We start from the raw sequence: 23077 nt of genomic DNA on the forward strand, positions 1-23077 counted from the left end.
AATACAGCGGACAAGGCGCACGTGGTCCCGCCCCCTCTTCCCGGGTCCCGGAGCAAAAGCTGGAGCGTAGCCTTCCGTGCTAGACCTGACCATGGCTGCCTCTGCGCATTCCGCGAGCAAGACGCCCTGGAAGACCTTGTCTGCAGAGGTAGGTGGGGTGCAGCCGCCCAGAGCCCGGACTGGAATATTAGGAAGACACTAGACCACCCCTTCGGTGCCCACGTGCCAGATTTTCAAGGCTTGAGCGCCAGATTTCTTCATTTTCTCGTTTCAGGGCAGGTTTAGCCTGTTAACCTGGTTTTGAAAACAAGATAGCGAAAATTGAAGTCCAGCAGAACTAAGGAGCTGAGGGTCTGAACCTTATTCTGAGGTTCAGTGTGGGTTTATGTAACTAGATCTGAAAAATGTCAAAGGCTGGGGGTCCCTACCGTGAGTCGCTAAGCAAGGCAGGCACCTCCAGGGACAGACAGTATTCATTATTTAATTTCAGCTAAAAATCCTTATGGTTCACGCTGAACATGACTAGAAGCAGTCTTTGTACTACGAATTTGTGTTTGGTTACTCGGCCATGGATTATTGCAAGGCTTACCAACGGCATACACAAGGCAGGACAACACATATTGGCGCTGGCTAATTACTATTCCGTTATGATTTCTGGACTGGTCAGCGTGTATTATTTAAACGAGATTCTTTGTTTAGGTCAGGGACAGGCATCTCAGAATCTGTTGAAAGTTAGGGACACTGGAGTTCTCCCCTTTCTCACAACCTGTCAGCCTGGTGGTGGCCCACGCCTGTAATCCCAGGCAGAGGCAGGCAAGTCTCTGAGTTGGAGGCCAGTCTGGTCTACAAAGCAAGTTCCAGGAGCACCAAGGCTACACAGAGAAATCCTGTGAAAAACCCCCATTATACGAATGAGGAGACAGGTTAGAGACAGCCAGTAGGTAATGCCAGTTGATGGGGTTCAGCCCAGGCCTTTGTGTGATGACACACCATCTTCAAGATTCCCATGATGTTGTTGGCTTAGAGCGTTAGCTGTAATCTATCTCCTCCTTACTTTCTGTGTTACATGTGGGCATTTTATATGTTCCTCTCATGGTGCTGCACTCTGCTATTGACCTGTATTCCTTCTTTTTACTTCATTTATTTACAGGCAAGGTCTCACTCTGTAGCCCTGGCTACCCAGGAACTTGCTATGTTCTAGGCTGTTCTCAAAGCTGTGTTGCTCCTCCGGCCTCGGCCTCCGCAGTGCTGGGATTGCAGCTGGACGTCACCGCACCCCAGCTGCCTAGCCTCCCCCACACCCCTTGCTTTCTACCTGGCTGGGCAGCATTTGCAAACTGACCTTTGATTTCTCCCTCCTCACTTACCTCTGTCCCTGTGACCCTGTGTCTGCCTGTGATCAATACTGACCTCCCAGGAAAACTGAGTCATACCACTTGATCGATCACTAATGGCCACGGAGCTGCTTGGCCTCCTGTGGTCTCAGTTTCTGTAGGAATATGGCCCTCCATTGCCATTAACTGAACACCTTTACAGACCTCATCTCTCATTAAGGCTTTAGCTGGTTAAGGGCATGGCTGCCATTGGGGTGCTCCTTTGCCACAAACCTAATGGCATGTAGTGTTCCACTGAAATACCTAATTGGGGACAGCTAGAGGGTATGGTAGTGGAAGGTACAAGGGCTTGAAGGAAGCTGAGCGTATTACAGAGGGTCTTTTCAGGGCAGAGAAACAGAGAAGAACATCTGTCTTGGGGTGGGTGGACACACCCAGCTGAGAGGGGGCGTCTCACAGAGCCCTGTCTTGCCTGCAGGAACTGGAGAAGCAGTACTCACCTAGCAGGTGGGTCATCCGGATGAAAGCAGAAGAAGTCGTCAGCACCTTCGTGCAGACAGGAATCCAGGGTACTGTGGGACTTCTCTGTGGATCCAGTAGCCACTTATGGGGGGGCTGCACCCCTGAGTGCTGAGGGGCACTTCCCTTGTTCCAGCCCCCTCTGCTGGGGCAGGAAGTGGAGATATGGCTGGAGGCAGAAGAGGCTTGAATGAGGTCAAGCTCTGGTGAGACACAGCCTCCCCTCCTGGTTGGCAAGGGCTTCCAGGCTCTAAAGCGGTGGTTCTCAGCTTGTTTGTGGGTCATGGACCCCTTTTGGGGGTGAACAACCTTTTCACAGGGGTTGCCTAAGACCATCGGAAATACCAGATATTTACATTACAGCTCATAATAGACAGTAGCAACGTTACGGTTATGAAGTAACAAAATAATTTCATGGTTGGGGGTCACCACAGCATGAGGAACTGCATTAAAGGGTCCCAGCATTAGGAAGGTTGAGAACTGTTACTCTAAAAGGGCATTTTATGATTGGCACTGAAATATGAGCTGAAAAGAGGAAAGAACGCAAGATATTGTTGCTATTTTTAAGTTTGGTTGTTTTTTTTTTGGTCTTCAAGACAGGGTTTCTCTATGTAGCAGCCTTGGCTGTCCTATAGACCAGGCTGGCCTTGAACTCAGAGATCCTCCTGCCTCAGCATTCCAAGTGCTGGGATTAAAGGCATGCACCACTACTGACCAGCAGTTTTTAATTTGATTGTTTTATTTTATTTTGAGACAAGGTCTTTCTGTGTAGCCTAGGCTGGTCTCTGATTTACTATGTAACCCAGGCTGGCCTCAAACTCATAAACCTCTTGCCTCGGCCCCCTGAGAGCTGCAGGTACAGAAAGCAGCTGGGGTGGAGTATGATGGGGGACTCTTGCCCAGCACGCACACAGCCCTGGGTTCAATTCTCAGTGAGACATAAACCTGCCCGGTAGCGCATGCCTGTGATTCTAGCATAGCGAAGAACCAAGGTTCAGGGTCAGCCTCAGTTATGGAGTGAATGCCAAGCCATGCTGGGATACAGGAGACAATGACTAGAAAGATTGGAAGGAAGGAAGGGAGGGAGAAAGGAAGGAAGGGAGGGAGGAAAATTAAGCCTTGGTTTCCTTTAAAGCACTCAGAGTTTGGGACTGTGCATGTATGGTCTTCCCTCTGCCCCAGAGTGCTGTGGTGCTCTGTGGTAGCTCCAGCCCTTGGCGAGGCATCCGTGCTGAGTGGAAAGCTGCTTTGAGGAGGGAGTTGGGTGTGGAGAGAGCCAGCTGTCCCCTCAGGGGAGGAACTTGAGTGTGGAGGCAGCTAGCTGTGCACTCAGGGGGAACTGGATCCTGGCCTTCTGCCTAGTCTCAGCTGACTGACCAGAACTTTGCACTAGGGAGTTTCCTCAAGAGATAGCCAGGGGGGAGGATCACGCTTTGGAGCGTTTAATCCACATATTCTGTCTTCCACCTCGTCCCTGAAGTGTGGGTTGGAACTTTTTCTTGGGTTGGGCTTTGAAGGGTCCTCGCTGTGGCCATCTCAGTAAATACGTGGAGATGTGTGGGTTTGGAGCGAGCCCATTTGCCTGTCTTGTCTAGAGGGATTAAAAAGGCCGGCCCAGAAGGAAGGACGTCAGCAGCCAAAGGCCAGAGTTCAGAGTAGCCGATGCTTGCTCAGAAACCCCTGTGCGCAGCTCTCAAGAATGCTAGCAGGGCTGTTCTGGTGGTGCAAGCACTCAAGGCAGATCTCTAGCATGCAAGACCAGTGTGGTCTAGGTTGTGAGTTCAAGGCCAGCCAGGCCTACACAGTGAACCGTGTCCTAGCAGGGCTTGGGTTTCAGCTTTTTTCCCTCAGCCTTCTTCTTTGTGTTTCCCAGGCAGGCATGTTTACCAACCCAGCCAGCCCCCTAGCTCCTTAATGTCTCTTTAGAGACAGAGTTTCTTTGTGTAACAGCCCTGGCTGTCTGGGAACTCCCTTTGTAGACCAAGCTGGCCTCGAACTCACAGAGATCCACCTGCCTCTGCCTCCCGAGTGCTGGGATTAAAGGTGTGCGCTGCTGCTGCCGCCGCCGCCGCCGCCGCCGCCGCCGCCGCCGCCACCACCACCACCACCACCACCACCACCACCGCCACCACCAGGCATAGTGTGCATTTGTTTTGTATGTGTATATGGGTGGGCACGAGTACCACATGTGCATGTAGAGGTCAGAGGGCAACATGCTGGAGTCTGCTCTCCTGCCACATGGGATGAAACAGGTTGTCAGGCTTGACTGGCAGCAGGGGCCTTTTACCTGCTAAGACATCTCCCTGGCCCCACTTTTTTATTTTTAAATATATTGCATTGGCCTGGTATGGTGGTGCACACCTATAATCCATCCTTCGTCAGTGGTAATGGGAGCGCCGGGCATCCTCAGCTACTTAGTGAATTAGAGGCCAGCCTAGGCTACATGACACCCAGTCTCAGAAACAAACAAAACCAGATCAAAGCAAACAGGATATTGCATTAAAATGTTGCCCTTAATTATTGAGTTGGTAGAAGTCAATTCTGTCTGTCTGTCTGTCTGTCTATCTCTTCCCACTTCTTCTTTAGTTTAGGTATAACAGACATGTCCCACTTCCCTGCCAGATGAGGTCAAATTGCCCACCCAACTACTAACCAGAAACCACTTTCTCAGTTGCTGAGTTTCTGGACGATCCCAGGGCTTCCTCAGAGCTGCCCATGAGGCCCCGAGGTTTCCTCATTGTGATGAGACAGGAGAAGGAAGATGGGTGTAGACGGATGGGGTTGGGGAAAACTGAAAAACATCCTCCAGCCAACTCAGAGGACCTCCCTGCAAGGGTGGAAGAGAAGGAAACCGGTCCAGCCGTGTGCTGTGAGTTACCTTTGTCTTGTTGAGACAAGAGCCTCACTGTGTAGCCTGGCTGGCCTTGAACTCAGAGAGCCACCTGCCTCTGCCTCCCAGATGCTGGGATTAAAGGTGTGTGACCATGCCCTGCTTCACAACTATGTTTTTAAAAAGATTTCTTTTAATTATGTGTCGGGGGCAGCTCTGTTCACTGGCTGTGAAGTCCTTCTGGGAGCTCTGGTTTGCAGAGCTGAGTAGCCATGCTAGGGCTCAGGTGTGCCACATACAAAGGCCACTTGTCTACTGGCTGGGCAGGGAGACATTGGATATATCAGCAGCCTGGGCGTAGCTGTGAGGGCTTAACTGGATAGGTAGGTGGGGTTCTATGATGGACAGCAGGAACTCCCCTTGCATGATTAGCAGGCCTTATAATAACGATTTTCCCTCTGCGATAAGATGAAGAAAATAAAGGCTTGCAAAACACTACCCTAATTCTTCCTATTATTATTATTATTATTATTATTATTATTATTATTATTATTATTATTATTATTATTTACTCTTGGATATCCTGGCATTCATTGTGTAACTAGGTCAGCCTTGAACTCTCTGAAATTCTTCTGCCTCAGCCTCTCAAGTGCAGAAACTACAAGCATGACTAGCTTTAGTTCCAAGACATTGTAATCACCTGTAGAGGAAACCCGATGTCCGTTAAGCAGTGGCTGCCCATCCTGCCTCCTCCAGCCCCCGCACCTCCCCACTGAGTCTGTCCCCACAGAGTTACCTACCCAACAGAGTTGTACATTAGGTAATGTCTTTGAGGTCATTCCATGTTCCAGCAGGTAACAGGTTTGCATTCCTTTTCTATGGTACAATAATATTCCACCATGCTCCACAAGTTGGTCCTCCCTCTGTGAACACTGGCTTGTTTCTACCTTTGGCTTTCACCAGGCTGGGTGTGTTCTACAAGTTTATTTGCTTGTCATGGGCCAGCAAGCAAGCCCAAGTTCCTTACCACACTAGCCCAGTGCTTCTCAACCTTCCTGAAGCTGCGCCCTTTAATACAGTTCCTCATGGTATGGTGACGCCAACCATAAAAGTATTTCATTGCTACTTCATAACTGCAACTTTGCTATTGTTAGGAATTGTAATGTAAATACCTGATATGTGGCCCCCGGAGGGGTCGGGACCCGCAGGGTGAGAACCTCTGCTGTAGGAGCACCCACCTTTGCCCACTGAGCCTTCTTGCTGGTCCTTCCTAAAGTTTTTGGTGGGTAGGCAGGTGCCTGAATCTAACCTCTTCTTCCAGTTCCTTCTGCTTCTGCAAATCCTTTTTGTGGTCACTGTTTAAAGATTGATTTTATTTTTTTAAATAAATTTTATCTTTTATTTTGTGTGTGTGGGTGTGTTTGCCTGCATGCATGTCTGGGCACCACAAGCATGCTTGGTGCTTAGGGAGCCTGGATGGGGGTGAGAGTCTCTGAAGCTGGAGTTCTGGGAGGTTGTGAGCGTCCTGACATGGACGCCCTGGCACAGAGCGAGGGGGAGGCGCTCCTCTACCCCCTCCCATCTGGAGCTCCTCCTCCTTCTTCTGTTCCCCACTGCTCTGCCTTCTTTCCCTACTCCACTTGCCTTTCTGTGTGGTCCTTGGGTTTGACTAAAATTCTCTGAGACTCAGCCTCAGGCCTCCTAACCTCCCCTCACTGTCAAGGACGGCCGTGCGCTCCTGATCCCCTGCCTCCGCCTTCCGGTGACAACAGGTGACAACCTAGCTACTGTTAGCGTTTTGATTATTTGCTCCCAGCATCTATAAAAAGGACTTGGAGATAGAGCACCAGATGCTCAAATCCCAGGGCTCCATCCCCTGCACTCAAAAACAAACAAAATATAGAGAGACCGTTACAGCTTAAACATTAAAACATGTTTTTGGAAACTGGGGAGATTGCCCAGTTGGAAGAGCACTGACTCTTCCAGAGGACCTGGGTTCAGTTCCTAGCACCCACTTGGCAGCTCACAACTGTCTGTAACTCCAGTTCCAGGGATCTGATGCCCTCTTCTGACCTCCTTGGGCACCAGGCATGTACATGATGTACAGACATACATGCAGGCAAAATACTCAAACACATAAAATAAATTTAGTTAAAAAAAAAAAAACAGAAACCAAACACGCTTGCTAAATGAAGTGAAAAATAAAAATAAACCAGAATCCCAGGGCTGGAGAGGTGGCTCAGTGGTTAAGAGCATGTACTGCTCTTGCATAAGACCAGAGTTTGGTTCCCAGCCCCCATGTTAGGTGGCACATAGCTGCCTTTAACTCCAACTCCAGGGGATCTAGGGCCCTCCTCTGGCTTCCACAGACACCTGCAGAGGTGCACATGCACACACACAGATGCACATATACGTATGTAAATAGAAATAAAATAAATCTTAACAAAACAAAACACCAGAGTGCTAGCACTCAAGAGGCCAAAGCAGGCAGTTCCAGGGGCCAGCCTGGGCTACATAGTGAGATCCAGATCAGCTTGGGGAAAGGGTCTCAAAAATACAAAGCAAAACAGTGTGATATGCACTCCAATGATCCTAGCAGTTGGAATGTGGAGGCAGGAGGGTTGGAAGTTTGAGGCTACCCTCTCAGCTGCCTGGCTCAGGCCTCTACTTCCACTATTAGCCTGCTAACACAGTACTCAGGTTGGTTCCATGCCATGACTGCTAGAACCTGGGGTTTTGTAGTTGGAAGTTTTCTCTGGTCCTGCGCGGCCTCCTGGTCTGCCTTCCTCCAGTTGTGCTTGGCCCCGTGGTCCCTCAGCCACTTATAAAATAATCACCTAGAGGCTTAGTATTAATTGTAAATTATATGGCCTATGGCTCAGGCCTCTTGTTAGCCAGCTCTTATAACTTGACCCGTTTCTGTTTATCTTATATATCTTATAGATCTATGAGCTGACACGTGGCCATGGCTTACTGGTGCTTTCACGTCTTGCTTCTCCTGGAGGTGCTGGCGTCTCTCTAGACTCTGCCTTTCTTTTCCTGTCTCTCTCGGATTTCCCACCTGCCTCTAAGCTGCCTTGCCATAGGCCAATGCAGCTTTCTTTATTAACCAATGGGAAAACACATATTCACAGCAAACAGAAGACTTCCCCCAGCAGGGTTTTGTCTGTAAGTGTTTTGACACTTTGGGTTATGGATAATTAAAGTCCAGTTCTGGCTTTGTTATGAGGTTTATGCTGGGGTGTCTTGCTAAAGCCCTCCTGTGTTCCTACCTGAGAGTTCAGAGCCTGGAGGCTGGGTGGTACCTACACTCTGCGGGTGGCTGTACACCACCTGACCTTTGTGTCCCTGCTGCCCACTGTAAGTGAACTTTCTCTGTCCTGCCAGCCAGCTCCTAAATAACCACACAGAGACTTATTAATTATAAGTGCTCAGACAATAGCTCAGGCTGGTAAATGACTAGCTCTTACAACTTAAATTAACTCATTTTTATCTACACTCTACCACGTGGCAGTACCTTTTTTCAGAATGGCGTGATCATTTGCCTCCTTTGTATCTGGCTGAAGACTCCACCCTTCTTTATCCCATGCTCTCTTTTTGTCCTCAAGTCCCACCTAACCTCTACCTGCCTAGCTATTGGCCAGTTAGCCCTTTATTAAACCACTGAGAACAACAAATATTCAGTGTACAAAAAGATTGTTCCACAGAAGTCCACTGTGGAGCAACGTCCTAGCCAGAGGCCTTTTCTTTCTTTTTTCTTTTCTTGTCTTTTTTTGTTTGTTTGTATGTTTTCCAGACAGGATTTCTCTGTGTAGCCCTGGCTGTTCTGGAACTCACTCTATAGACCAGGCTGGCTTTGAACTCACAGAGATTTGCCTGCCTCTCCCTGCCAAGTGCTGGGAATAAAGGTGTGTGCCACCACCGCCTGGCCAGGGGCAGTTTCTTGGTCAGTGGTGTTTTGAATGTCTGGGATTCCTATGTGCTAACCCCAGTCACCTACAGTGGCTTTGTTTCTTTTGCTCTTCAACTGAGCACAAAAGTGTGGTTTTAAGCCAGGCTGTGGTGGTATTTACAGCTTTAATCCCAGGCGGCTCTCCAGGAGTTCGAGGCTAGTCTGATCTACAGAGTGTGTCCCAGGACAACCAGGACGACACAGAGAAATACTGCCTTGAAAAAAAAAAAAGTGTGGTTTAGCACCAAGTAAGTCTAATCCAGTCAGGCAAGCTGTTAGGACTCTTAATGAAATCGATAGCTTTTGATTGACTCCTGTGCTGATGACCCAGAGGCACACACAGCTCACTTGTTAGAAGCTCCTGTGGAGGACACTGGCAGTACCCTCCTACTGACAAGCATGTCCACCCTTTGACCCAGAAGTTACACTTCCTGTGGGTGCTTATTCCCAGACAGGGTTTCTCTATGTAGTTTTGGTTCCTGTCCTGGAACTCACTCTGTAGACCAGGCTGGCCTTGAACTCACAGAGATCCGCCTGGCTCTGCCTCCTGAGTGCTGGGATTAAAGGCGTGCGCCACCACCACCTGGCATAAAATAATCTCTTTTAAAAGGCACTGTCTTAGATTCAGATGTCCCTGTCCCTAAATGGATGGTCTCAAGTGTGGGAGTCCAACTCTGACCTGTCAGAGGGTTCTTGGGGGGAGGAGAGAGGAAATATTAGATAGAAATATAGACAGAGACGGAGAGAAGGGCTGGGTCAATAAACCAGCCACCTTGAGGTTTATTCCAAAGGGCTTTTTATACAATGCCAAGAGGTGAGGCAAAAAACCTCCCCCTTTCAAGATCAAGGCACAACTACAGCCAAGTGTGGACCCTTCCAAACACCTGATAGCCACGCCCATGCCAAATCATCCCATCATTCAGCCCTGCTGGGTAAAGCAAGCTGAGTCTCTGACCTTGAGTAAGGTCTTACTAGGAAGCCTCTGTGGGCCCCCACACTCAAGATTACCAATTTCAGGTTGGCAAGATGGGAGCCTGGCAGCCTGAGTTCCAGATACTTTTTCCCCCTTGGCTTTTCGAGACAGGGTTTCTCTGTGTAACAGTCCTGGCTGTCCTGGAACTCGCTCTGTAGACCAGGCTGGCCTCAAACTCACAGAGATCCACCTGCCTCTGCCTCCTGAGTGCTGGGATTAAAGGCGTCTGCACCACCGCCTGGCTCCATATACCTTTTTTGAGACCCTGCCTCAAAAAATAAAACAAGGAGCCAGGCATGGTGGTGCACACCTTTAATCCCAGCATGGGGAAGCAGAGGCAAACGGATTTCTTTGTGAGTTCAAGGCCAGCCTGCTCTACAGAGTGAGTTCCAGGACAGCCATGGCTATGTAGAGATATCCTTTCTCAAAAAACAAATTAAATAAATATAAAAATAGACAAAAAATAAACAAATAGAAACAAAGCATGGCTGGGTTGCTGGGTCAGTTGACGAAGTGCTTGCTGCTCAGATGTGAGGACCTGAGTTCAGACTTGGTGGCACTCATACCCTCACTGTCACACACACAAGATCTGTAAACTGTCCTCTCATGATCTGAGTTCAATCCCCAGTACCCATGGTGAAAGGAGAGAATGGATTCCTACATGTAGTCCTCTGACCTCCACAAGCATACTGTGACACGTTCACACCTTAAGACATATGCATGCCACACCGAATGAACAGATAAAAGTGTAATTTAAAAATACAAGTAAAAATAGATTGCTTTTCCACAGGCTTAGCTAATCCATGTGTCTGGTGGTGTGTGTGAGAAGAATGCAGTGAAGTTGTGCCTGCCACAGAGCTGCTGGGACCACAGGTCTGCAGATGTCAGGGCTGGGGGGCCTCCTGCCGGGGAGCTGCCTCAGCTGACCATTTATCACCGCTGCCTACAACTTGCTGTTCCGGGCTTGACTGACGACAACTTGTCTGCATCTGCAGCCACCAGGAAAGCCCGGGCCACCAGGAGAAACCAGCTGGATGTCCCCTATGGAGATGGCGAAGGGGAAAAAATGGACATCTACTTTCCTGATGAGGACTCCAAGGGTGAGATGAGCAGGACTCATGGTCCCCGCAGAAGCAGCCGGGAGTCTGGCTCACCAGCGCCCCCCTGCCTTTTGTTACAGCTTTCCCCCTCTTCCTGTTCTTCCATGGAGGATACTGGCAGAGCGGAAGGTGAGTGGGGATGCGGGTGACTGAAGAAGAGCAGGAGTCACCTCTCCTCAGATTGGCGTTCCCAAGCTGCCATGACACATTAGCACAAGGTCCAGTCTGCAAGCAGAGAGATGTGACCTCTCTCTTCCTCTTCCTGTGCGGCAGGAAGTCAGAATCAAGGTGCTCCAGGGACAGCCTGGAGGTGCTAGGTGAGGTGCTCAGCTTCCGGCTGGGTGTTCCTCCGCTGTGGCTGTGTCTCCAGCTTCTGCTTTGGCCTCCACATGGTCATTGATGACTGTCCCAGAGCTCTCTCTCCTTATAAAGACATCATCCTAGGGTTGGACACATGGCTCAGGGGTTAAGCACACTTACTGCTCTTCCAGGAGACCTACAGCTCCAGGGGACCTGATGTCCGCTTCTGCCCTCCACAGGAACTGCACCCATGTGCACAGATACACGCACATACATTAAAAAAAAGTAATAAATCTTTTTTGGAGGGAGGGGCCAGTTCATGACAGGATTTCTCTGTGTATGCCTGGCTGTCCTAGAACTCACTCTGTAGACCAGGTTGGTCTTAGACTCCAAGATCCACCTGCCTCTGCCTCTCAAGTGCTGGGATTAAAGGTGTGTGCCACCACTACCTGGCAATAAATCTTTTTAAAAAAGGCATTGTCTTAGATGTAGATGTCCCTGTCCCTAATTAGATGATCTCAAGATTATCAATTTCAAGTTGGCAGGTTGGCTCAGTGGGTAAAGGTGCTTGCCACGCAAGCCTGGCAGCCTGAGTTCAGTCCCTGGAATCCACATAAAGGTGGAGGAGAGAACCAACTCCACAGAGTTGTCCTCTGACCTCCACGTGTGCTGTGACAGGTGCACCACCCAACATATACATCATGCATACTGTGTTTTTATTTGTGTATGAGTATTTGTGTGCATGTGTGTATGTGTACCACATGCATGCAGTGCCCAAGGAGGCCAGAAGAGGGCATCAGATATCCTGAACTGGAGTTATAGGTGGTTGTGAACTGTCGTGTGGGTGCTGGACACTGAACCCAGGTCCTCTCCAAGAGCAGCCGGTGCTCTTCACCACTGATCCATCTCTCCAGCCCACCAAGATTATCAGTTCTGTCTGTAGAGATTCTATATCCATGTAAGATCACAACCTGAGCTCTTGGGTGCAGGATTTGGACATATATTTTCAGGAAATAGAATCCAAGACTCTACATCCACTGAAAATTGTGTTTGACCAACTTGCTTGTCAAAGTAATGTCAGCATGACCAACTATACAGGCTTGTTTGGGACCAAGAGGACGTGGAATGTTCAGTGCTTTGGAAAAAAAGAGTGGGAAAGCTGAGGCAGGAGGATGACTGCAAGTTTGAGGCCAGCCTTGTCTCGGAAGACACAAAGCAAGAACTTGAGATGTAGCTAGGTCAGTAGAATGCCTGTGGTGTGCCCTAGGCCCTGTGTTCCACTGCCAGCACTGAATCGAACTGAGTGTGATGGTGTATACCTGTGATCCCAGCGAGAGGAGGTGGACAACACGGTCAGAAGTTCCGGGTTATCCTCAGCTGTGTAGGGAGTTTGGGCCAGCCTGGGATACTTGAAACAGGGAGTACATGTTTACACACGCATACTGCATGCACACAGTTGGTGTCCCTGAGTTGGGAAGGAGGGTGCTTAGCATCTTGGAGGACAATGCCTGTCATTGGATCTATCCAGTGCCCCTCCAGCATGCTCGTCTTTTTTGAGCTTATTCATCCACTACATTTCATTTAAACTTTCTACACTTTTAATCTTCAGCTGTCACGACTTGCTAAGAGAGGGAACATGACTCTCTATTTTCCAATGGAGGGAGCCAGCCTGGAGGTGAAAGTCCCCAAGCTCCTGTGGTTAGCGTGACGGAGTGAGGACAGCCTGTTTTCTCTCGGCACACAGTGTCCTGTGTGCGTGGGATGTCTGCCATGTGGTGTGTCTGGGACCTTAGGGAAACAGCATCATGGTCAAGATGCCTCCAGTGGTCACTTCTTCATCTTTTTCTGTCGTTGGGGGTTTTTGAGACTGGATCTCACATAGCCGAGGCTAGCCTCAGACTCACTAAGTAGCTGAGGATGACCTTGGACTCCTGATCCTCCTGCCTCTCCTTCCTAAATGTGGCACTACAAGCTCCTTGACATATGATGTGTGTGAGTGTTTCGCCTTGCATGCATGTAAGTGCACCATGGGCAAGCCTAGTGCATGTGGAGGTAGAAGAGGAACTGGAGTTACAGATGTTTATGTGCCTCCACATGGGAACTAGGGATCAACCTTTGTCCCAGAAGAGCAGCCAGTGCTCTTAACCCAGGAGCCGGCTCTCCAGCCCCCCTCTTTGTCTTTCCACAGTAAAGATGACTCGGCCTTCATGGTGAACCCGCTGACAGCACAGGGCGTGGTCGTGGTGATAGCGGCTTACGACATTGCACCCAAAGGTAGCCTCTGAAGATTTGGGGGCCGGAGCTTTGTGAGGGGAGAGAGCCCCGATGGATCCTGATCCAGCTTTTTCCTCTACTCAGGCACGCTGGACCGGATGGTGGACCAGGTGACCCGCAGTGTTGCATTTCTGCAGCGGCGGTATCCGAGCAATGAGTAGGTATCATTGCTGATGCTCATGGTGGTCCAAGGGAGGGGTAGGTCTGTGGAGCCAGAAGCAGACTAGGACTCCTGATGCCTTAGGGCCGTGGATATAATCCTGCTCTCTGTCTGACCCAGGGGAATCTACCTCTGTGGACACTCTGCAGGAGCTCACCTGGCCGCCATGATGCTCCTTGCCAATTGGACCAAGCATGGCGTCACACCCAACCTCCAAGGTTTCTCAATGTTTGTCAAAACAGGATCTCGGGTAGCCCAGGCTGGCATCCAACCATTAAGGTTTCTGGAGGTACAGGGTCTAGCCAGGCAGCTCTTCCTCTCTCTAGAGGGGTGGAGGGTTGAGTAGCTGGTTGGAAGGCTGGTGACTTGGGTGCTGACCTAGAGCGTGGGTAGGTCCATCTTGCTGGGCCTGACCCCTGGCCCTAGCTCCTCACCTTCACAGGCTTTCTCCTGGTGAGTGGAATCTATGACCTGGAGCCCATCATATCTACCTCCCAGAATGCCCCTCTGCACATGACCCTGTGAGTTGTCGGCCTCTCTCCATTTCCAGCCCCCACCTGAGGCCTGTCTTCCCTCTGCCCTGACTCCTCCACTCTCCCTCCCTCAGGGAAGACGCTCAGAGAAACAGCCCACAGCGATGCTTGGAGATGGCCCCAGCGAGGCCTGTGGGTCCAGCCTGTTCTGTGCTAGTGGTTGTGGGTCAGCATGATTCCCCGGAATTCCACCGACAGTCCAGGGAGTTCTATGAGGTACTGCCAATGGCTTGGTTATGACACCTGGTTGAGGGTCATGTGATCTCGTCTTCCTTGTTATTGGGCCCCGAGCTGGGCTTGGTGGTGCACACACTATCCCAATTACTCTGGAGGCTGAGGCAAGAGGACCGTGAGGTCAGGGTGTGCTGTAAAGTGATCCCAAGGCCAGCCTAAGTAACTTGTTCCAAAATTTAAAAGGAAAGGAAACACTTCACCCGGTGGTATGTACTTGCTAAGCATGAGCAAGGCCTTGGTATAGTCCTCAGGACTGTAATAAATAGAGATATTCTGTCTAACTGGACTCCAGGACAGTCAGTCATTCAACAGATGCATTCAGATGAACCTGCCATCACTGAACACTGAGAGTCCTACCTCCCCCAGGCACACTCTTACATCTACTCCTCATTCCTGTTCAGACACTGTGCCGAGTAGGGTGGAAGGCCTCTTTCCAGCAGCTGCGTGGTGTGGATCACTTTGACATCATAGAGAACCTGACCCGAGAGGATGACGTACTCACCCAGGTGGGGCTCAACCCTTCCCTCAGCACAGCCCTTCTAAGGCGGAGAGTGTGGATCCCGTTGCCCTAACACAGAGGTCGGCTATGTGGAGGGGCTGGCTTACCTCGGCATCCAGAAAGTTGAGGCCCCTGGCCCCCGACACAGGAGGCAAATGCATCCTGGGCTTTCTGTAGGCCACTTTCTCTCCACAGTGTGGAGGGATCTGCCGGGTGGGAACTACACATGGCCGTGGCCAGGGCAGCAAGGGCGGAGGAAAACCACTGGCCTGTGTCTAGGTGCCAAAGTGAAAGCCAGCCTCTCAGAAGGGCCGGTGCAGACGGCTAGTGTTTATCACAGCCTTCGGTTTGTGTTTCAGACAGTGCCACTGTGTAGCCCTGCTGGACTGGGACCTCCTGTGCAGATCAGGCTGCCCTCAACACTTGCGGTGATCCTTCTGCCTCGGTCTCCTGTACGCTGAGATTTGAGGAGCGTACAAGCCTATCAGCCTTATTACAGCTTGGACACAGAGAATACCAGAAACAGTTTAGAGGGGCCAGCGAGGTGGCTCACTGGGCAAAGAAAAGATACTTGCTGTCATGCCTGAGAACTTCAGTCCGATCCCTGGGACCCACGTGGTGGAAAGAGCTAACCAACTCTTAGAAGTTGTCCTCTGACCTCCACTTGTGTTCCATGGTGTGTGAACATACAATAAATAAATAGTTCTCTTTAAAAGTCAAAGGGTAAGTCGGGCGGTGGTGGCGCACGCCTTTAATCCCAGGACTCAGGGAGGCAGAGGCAGGCGGATCTCTGTGAGCTTGAGGTCAGCCTGGTCTACACAGAGAGACCCTGTCTCAAAAAACCAAAACCAAACAAACATAAAAAGGCAAAAAGTAAACAGAAAATTGTTGCCATGATTCTGATGGGCAATAATCTTTCTTTTTTTCTTTTCTCCCTTTGGTAGTAGGGGATGGGGCTGACTAGCTTGGTTTTATTTTGTGGTGCTGGGATTGAACCTGTGCGTGTGTACACATATAGTGTGTGTGCTGTACATATGTGCGTGCCTGTGTGTGTGTGTGTGTGTGTGTGTGTAGAGGTCAGAAATTGACATGAGATATCTTCCTTGGTTATTTTACTTATTTTTTGAGGCAGGGCATCTCACTGAACCTAGAGCTCATTGATTTTGCCTGGCTTGGTGGCCAGTGAGGTCTAGGGACCCAACTGTCTCTGCCACTCTGCTCAGCACTGAGGTCACACATGCACACTGCACCAGCCTTTTTTGTGGGTGCTGGGACCCTGAATTCAGGTCCTCATACTTGCTTGTCACATGCTTCACCAACTGAGCTGCCTCTTAGTTCCTACTTTTAAATTTTGAGACAGGATCGTTCTAAATAGCCTAGATAGACTTTTATTTTGCTTTTTTGGTTTAGGTTTTTCTTGAGGCAGGGTTTCTTTGTGTCACCCTGTCTGTCTTGGAACTCAATATGTAGACCAGACTGTCTCGAACTCAGAAATCCACCTGCCTCTGCACGCTGAGTGCTGGGATTAAAGGTGTGTGCACCACCACCACCCGGCTAGCTTTGACCTTTTTTGGTTTTTGCTTTTGTTTTTGAGACAGAGTTTCTCTGTGTAGTTTTGGTACCTGTCCTGGAACTTGCTCTGTAGACCAGGCTGGCCTCAAACTCTCAGAGATCCGCCTGCCTCTGTCTCCTGAGTGCTGGGATTAAAGGTGTGTGCCACCACTGCCCGGCAGCTTTGACCTTCTTAATTTACTTTTTGTTTGGTTTGTCTATTTATTTTAAGACAGGGTCTCACTATATAGCCTCGCTGGCCTGAAATCGGAGATCCACTTGCCTCTGCCTCCTGAGTGTTGGGATCAAAGGTGTGTGCCACCACTCCTGGCACCCACAGATGCTCTTCAGTCGGGTAGCCATCCAGCCCTGGACTTTCTCATCTTCTCTTCTTACTGCAGATCATTTTGAAAACAATCTTCCCGACCCTCTGAGGACACCCGGTCTCCACCCTGTGTGTACCTCAGAAAACCTCCAGAAAAGAGGTGACTGCCACCTAATGCTGGCTTGTCCGTCCACTGAGACATTTTCCCTGCCCTGAACACAGCCTCCCTGTCATTCTTCTCCCCACCTGGATGGAGCTCCGGGGAGAGCCTGCAGATTGTCACTGGGATATACACACAGCCACCATCTGGCCAACTCTGCCTGCCTCCTGCTGACAGAGCGTGACACCGGCCTCTGGCCGGCTTTCTGTGTCATTTTGCAGCATCAGTGTGGACTGGCTGGGACTGGGGCTGCTACTCAGCTCCTGTCTCGCACCACAGAAGAGGGCGGAGTTGGGAGGGAATGAAGAATGAAAGAGACTAACCAACCGCCGGGGGTGCAGCTCAAGGGTAGATGCTTGACCAATGTGCACAGTATCCTGGGTTTAATCCCTGGTATTAACAAGGAAATAATAAAGGAAAGAAAAAAAAGACAGAGATAAAGGTCATGCCTGGTGTGGTGGTGTACACCTGAATCCCAACACGGAAGCAGGAGGGTTGCTTTTAGTTCAAGTCCAGCCTGAGCTACAGAGCAAGACCGTGTCTCAGTAAGAAAAAGAGCTGGTGAGATAGTGCAGCAGGTCCGAGGGCCTGGCACCAAGTCTGACAACCTGTGTTTGGTCCTGGGGACCCATATGGAAGGAAACAACCAGCTCCCCAAATTCTCCTTTGACTGTCATGTCTACGTGTGCCTTAGCGTGCACACCTACACATGCACGATGGTGATGATGGTGACGATGGTAATAAAAGCCCAGGCTTGTGCCTGCTGTACAGACGAACACAAGGATTTACTTAGGACTGCAGCATCCCAGGGAGGCCACCTGCACAAAGACCATTGTGTGACAGACTCCACCAGACCCAACTCCTGCAGCACACCCCACAGCCGCTGGGCCTTCCAAAGCAGCTCATGTGGGCATTCCTACTTCGTTTTCAAAGCTTCCCCCAAACTGGGCATGATGAGGCATGTCAGGAGCCATAGAGGCAGGAGGGCCTTTGGACCTAGAAAGGGCTCTTAGCACACATTTAATTTATACTCTGGTTCTCTCTGTCTAGTTTGCTTTTATGTTGCTGTGATAAACACCATGACCAAAAGCAATTTGGGAAGGAAAGGGTTTATTTCCTCTTACACTTAATGGTCTATCATTGAAGGAAGCCATGGCAGGCACTGGGAGCAGAAATGACCAGAGGAAGGATGCTAACCCTCTTGCTCCCAGGTCATGTTCATCTGCCTTTGGTATACAGTCTGTACGCACTAGGAATGATACCGCCCACGGTGGTCTGGACCCTCTTCCATGCATCAGCAATGAAGACAGAATCCTACAGACATGTCAACAGGCTACTCTGATGGAGGTAATTCCTCAACCGAGTTTCTCTACCAGGTGTGTGTCTAGTGTGAAGTTGACAGCTGACGCTAACTATGGCATCTTGCATCCTGATGGTTGTGAGAAACAGTAAACTCACACTCCCATGTCATCCCTTTTTTCACCCTTTTCTGCCAAATCAGAGGCTCATGCAGAGTGGAGCATCTGCCTGCTCCTTTTCTCAAAATTATTCCCTTGTGTGAGCCATTTCTGGGCAGACAAGCTAAGCCTCAGTGCTTCCCTCCCCCCCCACCTCCTGGGACAGGATTTCTCTGTATAGCCTTGGCTGTCCTGGAACTCTGTAGACCAGGCTGGCCTCGAACTCACAGAGATTCGCCTGCCTCTGCCTCCCGAGTGCTGGGATTAAAGGTGTGCGCCACCATGGCCCGGCGCCTCAGTTGCTTTTTATCACCTACTGGGGGCCATTCAATCACCTCCCCCACCCCTCTATTGACTATCAGTTCTGTTTGTCCTTGTTCAGGCATCATTGTATCACATGACTTTTCCTGAGGTGATATGAACAGATACCTCCTCACCCCAGAAAGAGCACCAACAACAGACCAAAGAAATGATTCCCCCAAGTCTAGGGACCCACTGAGTTTATTGGGGTTCCTGGCTGGAGCATAGCTGACTCTAAGGCGGCTGTGTCCCTGAAAAGCCCTTGCAGCAGAGGTGGGAACTCAGAACTTTACCCCTGGGGCTACTGCATGTGGTTAGGTCCGCTTTCAGAGTTTATGTACTGCTTCAATAAGCTTGGAGCCAGGCCTTGAGCTCCTGTATGGTTCTTTTAAGCTGAGCCTTGTGGGGTCCACGAATCTTTCCCCACTCCCACACACACGGGAGTGCATGCCTGTAATCCCTCCACTGGGGAGCCTCAGGCGTCACATGAGTCACGTGAGCACTGCCAGTTTGAAGCCGGCCTGGGCTACATAGTGAACTGCCTGGCATAGGTTCTGGGAATGGAACTCGACCCTGGAAGAGCAGGAAATGCTCTCAACTGAGTCATCTCTCTGGCCACCAGGCTTGGCTTTCTGAGCATCTTTAAGGTAGGTTGGGCTAAGCTAGGACGCTGGGAAGGTCAGACCTATTAAATGCATCTTTGACTTGGGATAATTTCAGTTCACAGTGGGTTTATTGGAAAAGATCCCATCCTAAGTCACTGAGCACCCGAACATCCAAGTGACACCTACTACGAGGCCACTGGAGGATCTTCATGTACCACATAGAAAATCAAGATATGCTGGGTGGTGGCGGTACATTCCTTTAATCTCAGTACTTGGGAGGTAGAGGCAGGCAGATCTTTGTGAGTTCAAGGCCAGCCTGGTCTATAGAGCAAGTTCAGGACAGCCAGGGCTACACAGAGGAAATCCTGTCTTGAAAAACCAAGGGGGAGGGGAAGAAAAAAGAAAATCAAGATACAGTCTTAGTGACAGAAAGTAGATGTTCAACTATGTGATGCAGCATGGTCTCAGAATGTCATATATGAGGCCGCAACTTCCATGGGCTTCTATTTGGTCTGTCTGTCTGTCTGTCTGCCTATCCCTGGCTGGCCTGGGACTCACTGAGGCCAGCTTGTCTCTGCCTCCCTGGGTTTCCGTGTGTGCACAGAGCAAAGAATAGAAAGGGAAAACTCTAGAAAGATCCACACAAGATTCTGTGCTCTGTGGAGGGTGTGGTGCCAGGGAGACATGGAGGGATGTTTGCTCTGTCTGGATTCTCTGACACTACAGTAAGTGTTGAAAGAGGACTGAAGACTTCAGTGTGGGAATGTTATGGTTGTGACCAGAATCTACTCTGGAGTTGCAAGGAAGGTGACTCACAAGCCCCAGGGCCTCCCTGAATTCTGTAACACATTCCTGGGTATCGCTCACCTGGGCTGGGCTGGGAGTTGCTCCCTAGGCTGTACCCTAAGCCAGGCAAGAGAAAACATAAGTGAATACATAAACATTTATGTAGGTATACGATATGCTATACATAAAACACAGTATAGAGAGAAGGTCTGGGATGGTGTTTGCCAGCAATCCAGCAGACAGGCAGAGGCAGGAGGAGTGCAGTAAGTTCAACATGGTGAGTTTTAGTCCATTCAGGGCTCCCTAGCAAGACTCAAAACTCCGAGAAGGGCCGTCAAGATGGCTCAGAGGTAAAAGCGCTTGCTGAACAAGCCTGACCATTTGAGCCCCATCCCTGGATACCAAGGTAGAAGGAGAGAATCAACTCTCAAAAATTGTCCTCTGACTTCCACACGGGTGCCACGATATGAATACACATACACACACACACACACACACACATACACACACACACACACACACACATACACACACACACACATACAAATAATAACAATAATTTTTAAATATTAAAGATAACTACTTTTAAAACTTAAAAAGTTATCATCCCCCCCCCCCCCCCCCCCCCCCCCCCCCCGCCAAAAGAAGTTATTGGGTTAAAAGAAGTCATCAGCCCGTGGGGCTGACCGAAGGAAGGCCTCATCTTCTGCACAGGACAGTAGAGACCTTGTCCTTTGTCTCCAGAAACTTCTGTTACCACAGGCAAGGCAGTGGATTATCTTGTTTTGTTTATCTCTTTCTTTGGGTTTTAATGAAATTGTTTAATAGACTGAAGGATTTACCATGACTTGGTCTCCTTACTTTGAAAATGGTGGAGAGTTGGCCCAATAACTAGGCCTCAATATGGCAATGGTCTTTTCCTGGTTCCCCAGTGGCCCAAACTACAGAAGGTGGTTCTGGAGACCTGGAGCTCCTGCCCTGGCCACTGGCCCTTCGTGTGCATTTGGGGATCTTGGGGGGTTTTGTTGTTTGAAAGCTTTGGGTTTTTTAGCGATGGGGCCCCATTGAATATCTCTCTGACTGCCTGGGAAGCCAGGGCCTGCCTTGGGTCTCTCTGGTTGCCTAGCATCCAGTAACTGCTCATAGATTAACTCCAGGATCTGATTTCACCTGGACTCAGGAACCTTCCAGATTTTTCCCAGTAGCTCTGAGTCTGCACTTACCTGTCAAATAACCTGCCTAGAGCAGGAACAGAGGAGTCAACAGACAGAGCTGTGGAGACTGGACCCATTATATAATTGACTTTAGCTGACAAAGGCCGGGCAGCTTGGAGCTGGTTACTGAATAATCAGGCTGGGGTGGGAATGCCTGGTCAGACCTTGAACATCACAAACTTTTTCACAGTTCTTTCACTGACACATTTCCCAGAGGGGTCAAGAACTTCGACAACAGCAACAAAAAACCAAACAGGCCAGACAGTGGTGGTGCACGCCTTTAGTCCCAGCACTCAGGAGGCAGAGGCAGGGGGGTCTCTGAGTCTGAGGCCAGCCTGGTCTACAGAGTGAGTTCCAGGACAGCCAGAGAAACCCTGTCTCGAAAAACAAAACAAAACCAAAAATCATCTTGGAATAGGGCTGGAGCCACGGCTCAGTGGTGAAGAGCACTTGCTCAGTTCAGGTTCAGAACCTCCATGGCAGCTCACAACTGTCTAACTCCTGTTCCAGGGGGAGCGACGCCCTCTTCTGGACTCTGTGGGCACTGCATGCATACAAGGAGGCAAAACACTCATAGATCTTAAAAAAAAAAAGGAGGGTGAAGGACAGGCAAGCCTGGCTAACAAGAGGAGCTTATCTGTGGAAGAGTTAAGGAAGCCAGGCTGTGGTGGTGCACGAATCCAGCACTCAGTAGGCAGAGTCAGGTATATCTCTAAGTTTGAGGCCAACCTGGTCTACAAAAAAAAAAAAAAAAAAAAAAAAAGGTTAATGAGCATCTTTTGGGTAGTTAATAAGCGTCTCAGCGGTTACACTCTCAGGTAAGGGAAGATCCAAACGCTTTGACCTCACAGTGTTGTGACACTATGTGGTGTTTTTAGAGAACGGGGACTCTCGGGACATCAAAGTGGCCTGACTGACCGCGCCAACACGACCTTGCCCTTTCCTCTGACCCCGTTGACCCTTTGTTAATTTCTCTGTTTTCCTTCCCCAGCTTCGTTTCACAAAATTCCTCATAATTTTCTTATGATTAAGCTGAGAAATAAATCCAGTCTGCCAGCTTCTTACCCAACTCAGAATGGTGGTTACTGGTAAAAATGAATAAAATTTATCACGTAACAGTAAAATTGCACATGGCAAATGCTGTGGAAAATCTTTGTGCACTGTGAATATGTATTGTTCTCATTGTTAATAAAAAGCTGATTGGCTGATGGCTAGGCAGGATTTTCGGGGCAGAGAGAATGCTGGGAAGAAGGGCAAAGTCAGAGGAGTCGCCAGCTAGATGGAAAGGAAGCAGAACGTGCAGGAGAGGTAACAGCCGCCAGCCTTGGGGCAGCACATAGATTAATAGAAATGGCTTAGTTTAAGTTGTAAGAGCTAATTAGTAATAAGCCTGAGCTACCAGCCGAGCACTTATCATAAACAGTAAGTCTCTAAGTGGTTATTTGGGAAGCAGCTGGTGGAACAGAGCTGATCCAGGTCCCAATGAGAAACTCCATCTACAGGCAAATGTTTTGCTAAAATAAATATAAAATTAAAGAAATTTAGACTGTGATGCTAAAAATACTTGACTCAGGGCTGGGGAGGTGGCTTAGTGAGTGAGAGCAATCACTGTGTTCTTACCTGAGTTTGAATCCCCAGCACACATGTTAAAGGCTGGGGATGGCCATGTGTGTATCTGTAAGCCCAGCACTGTGGGGTGTAGAGACAGGAGGATCACTGGGGCTGCCTGGCTGCCAGCCCAGCTCCAGGTTCAGTGAGAGACTTTGTCTCAAGGGGCTAAGATGGAGAGTGACAGAGCTGGACACTCATTGTACTCCTCTGGCCTCCACATGTGTGTTTAGGAGTGTGTGCATATGTGTGCATACACCTCTCTCATGCACACACATAATCAAAAACAAATCCCACATACAAGCACACACCCTTGACGCGGGCTCAGAGGATAGCTCCATTAGTGGAGTGCTTGCCTAGCAT

The 23077-nt window shown here is 49.6% G+C and overlaps 1 protein-coding gene across 1 annotated transcript; it reads left to right on the top strand.

The window, feature by feature from the left end:
• Nucleotides 1-28: 28 nt before the first annotated feature.
• On the top strand, nt 29-17070 carry Afmid (arylformamidase). Its single transcript, XM_059272214.1, has 11 exons — nt 29-148; nt 1813-1903; nt 10604-10708; nt 10789-10837; nt 13197-13282; nt 13367-13439; nt 13563-13660; nt 13885-13963; nt 14050-14191; nt 14611-14715; nt 16661-17070. Exons 1-11 carry the CDS (start codon nt 92-94, stop codon nt 16691-16693), a joined length of 918 nt encoding a protein of 305 aa, XP_059128197.1. The 5' UTR covers nt 29-91; the 3' UTR covers nt 16694-17070.
• Nucleotides 17071-23077: the final 6007 nt, after the last annotated feature.

The sequence above is a fragment of the Peromyscus eremicus genome, chromosome 8a (assembly GCF_949786415.1).
Source record: "Peromyscus eremicus chromosome 8a, PerEre_H2_v1, whole genome shotgun sequence".
NCBI classification, from domain to species: Eukaryota; Metazoa; Chordata; class Mammalia; order Rodentia; family Cricetidae; genus Peromyscus; species Peromyscus eremicus.

What these genes read in the sequence shown, in the direction of transcription:
- Afmid (XM_059272214.1), top strand. Translation starts at nt 92, where the DNA reads ATGGCTGCCTCTGCGCATTCCGCGAGCAAGACGCCCTGGAAGACCTTG. An exon ending in CGGCGGTATCCGAGCAATGA is followed by an intron (nt 13,440 to 13,562) that starts GTAGGTATCATT and finishes TGTCTGACCCAG; the next exon opens with GGGAATCTACCTCTGTGGAC. An exon ending in CGTCACACCCAACCTCCAAG is followed by an intron (nt 13,661 to 13,884) that starts GTTTCTCAATGT and finishes TCACCTTCACAG; the next exon opens with GCTTTCTCCTGGTGAGTGGA.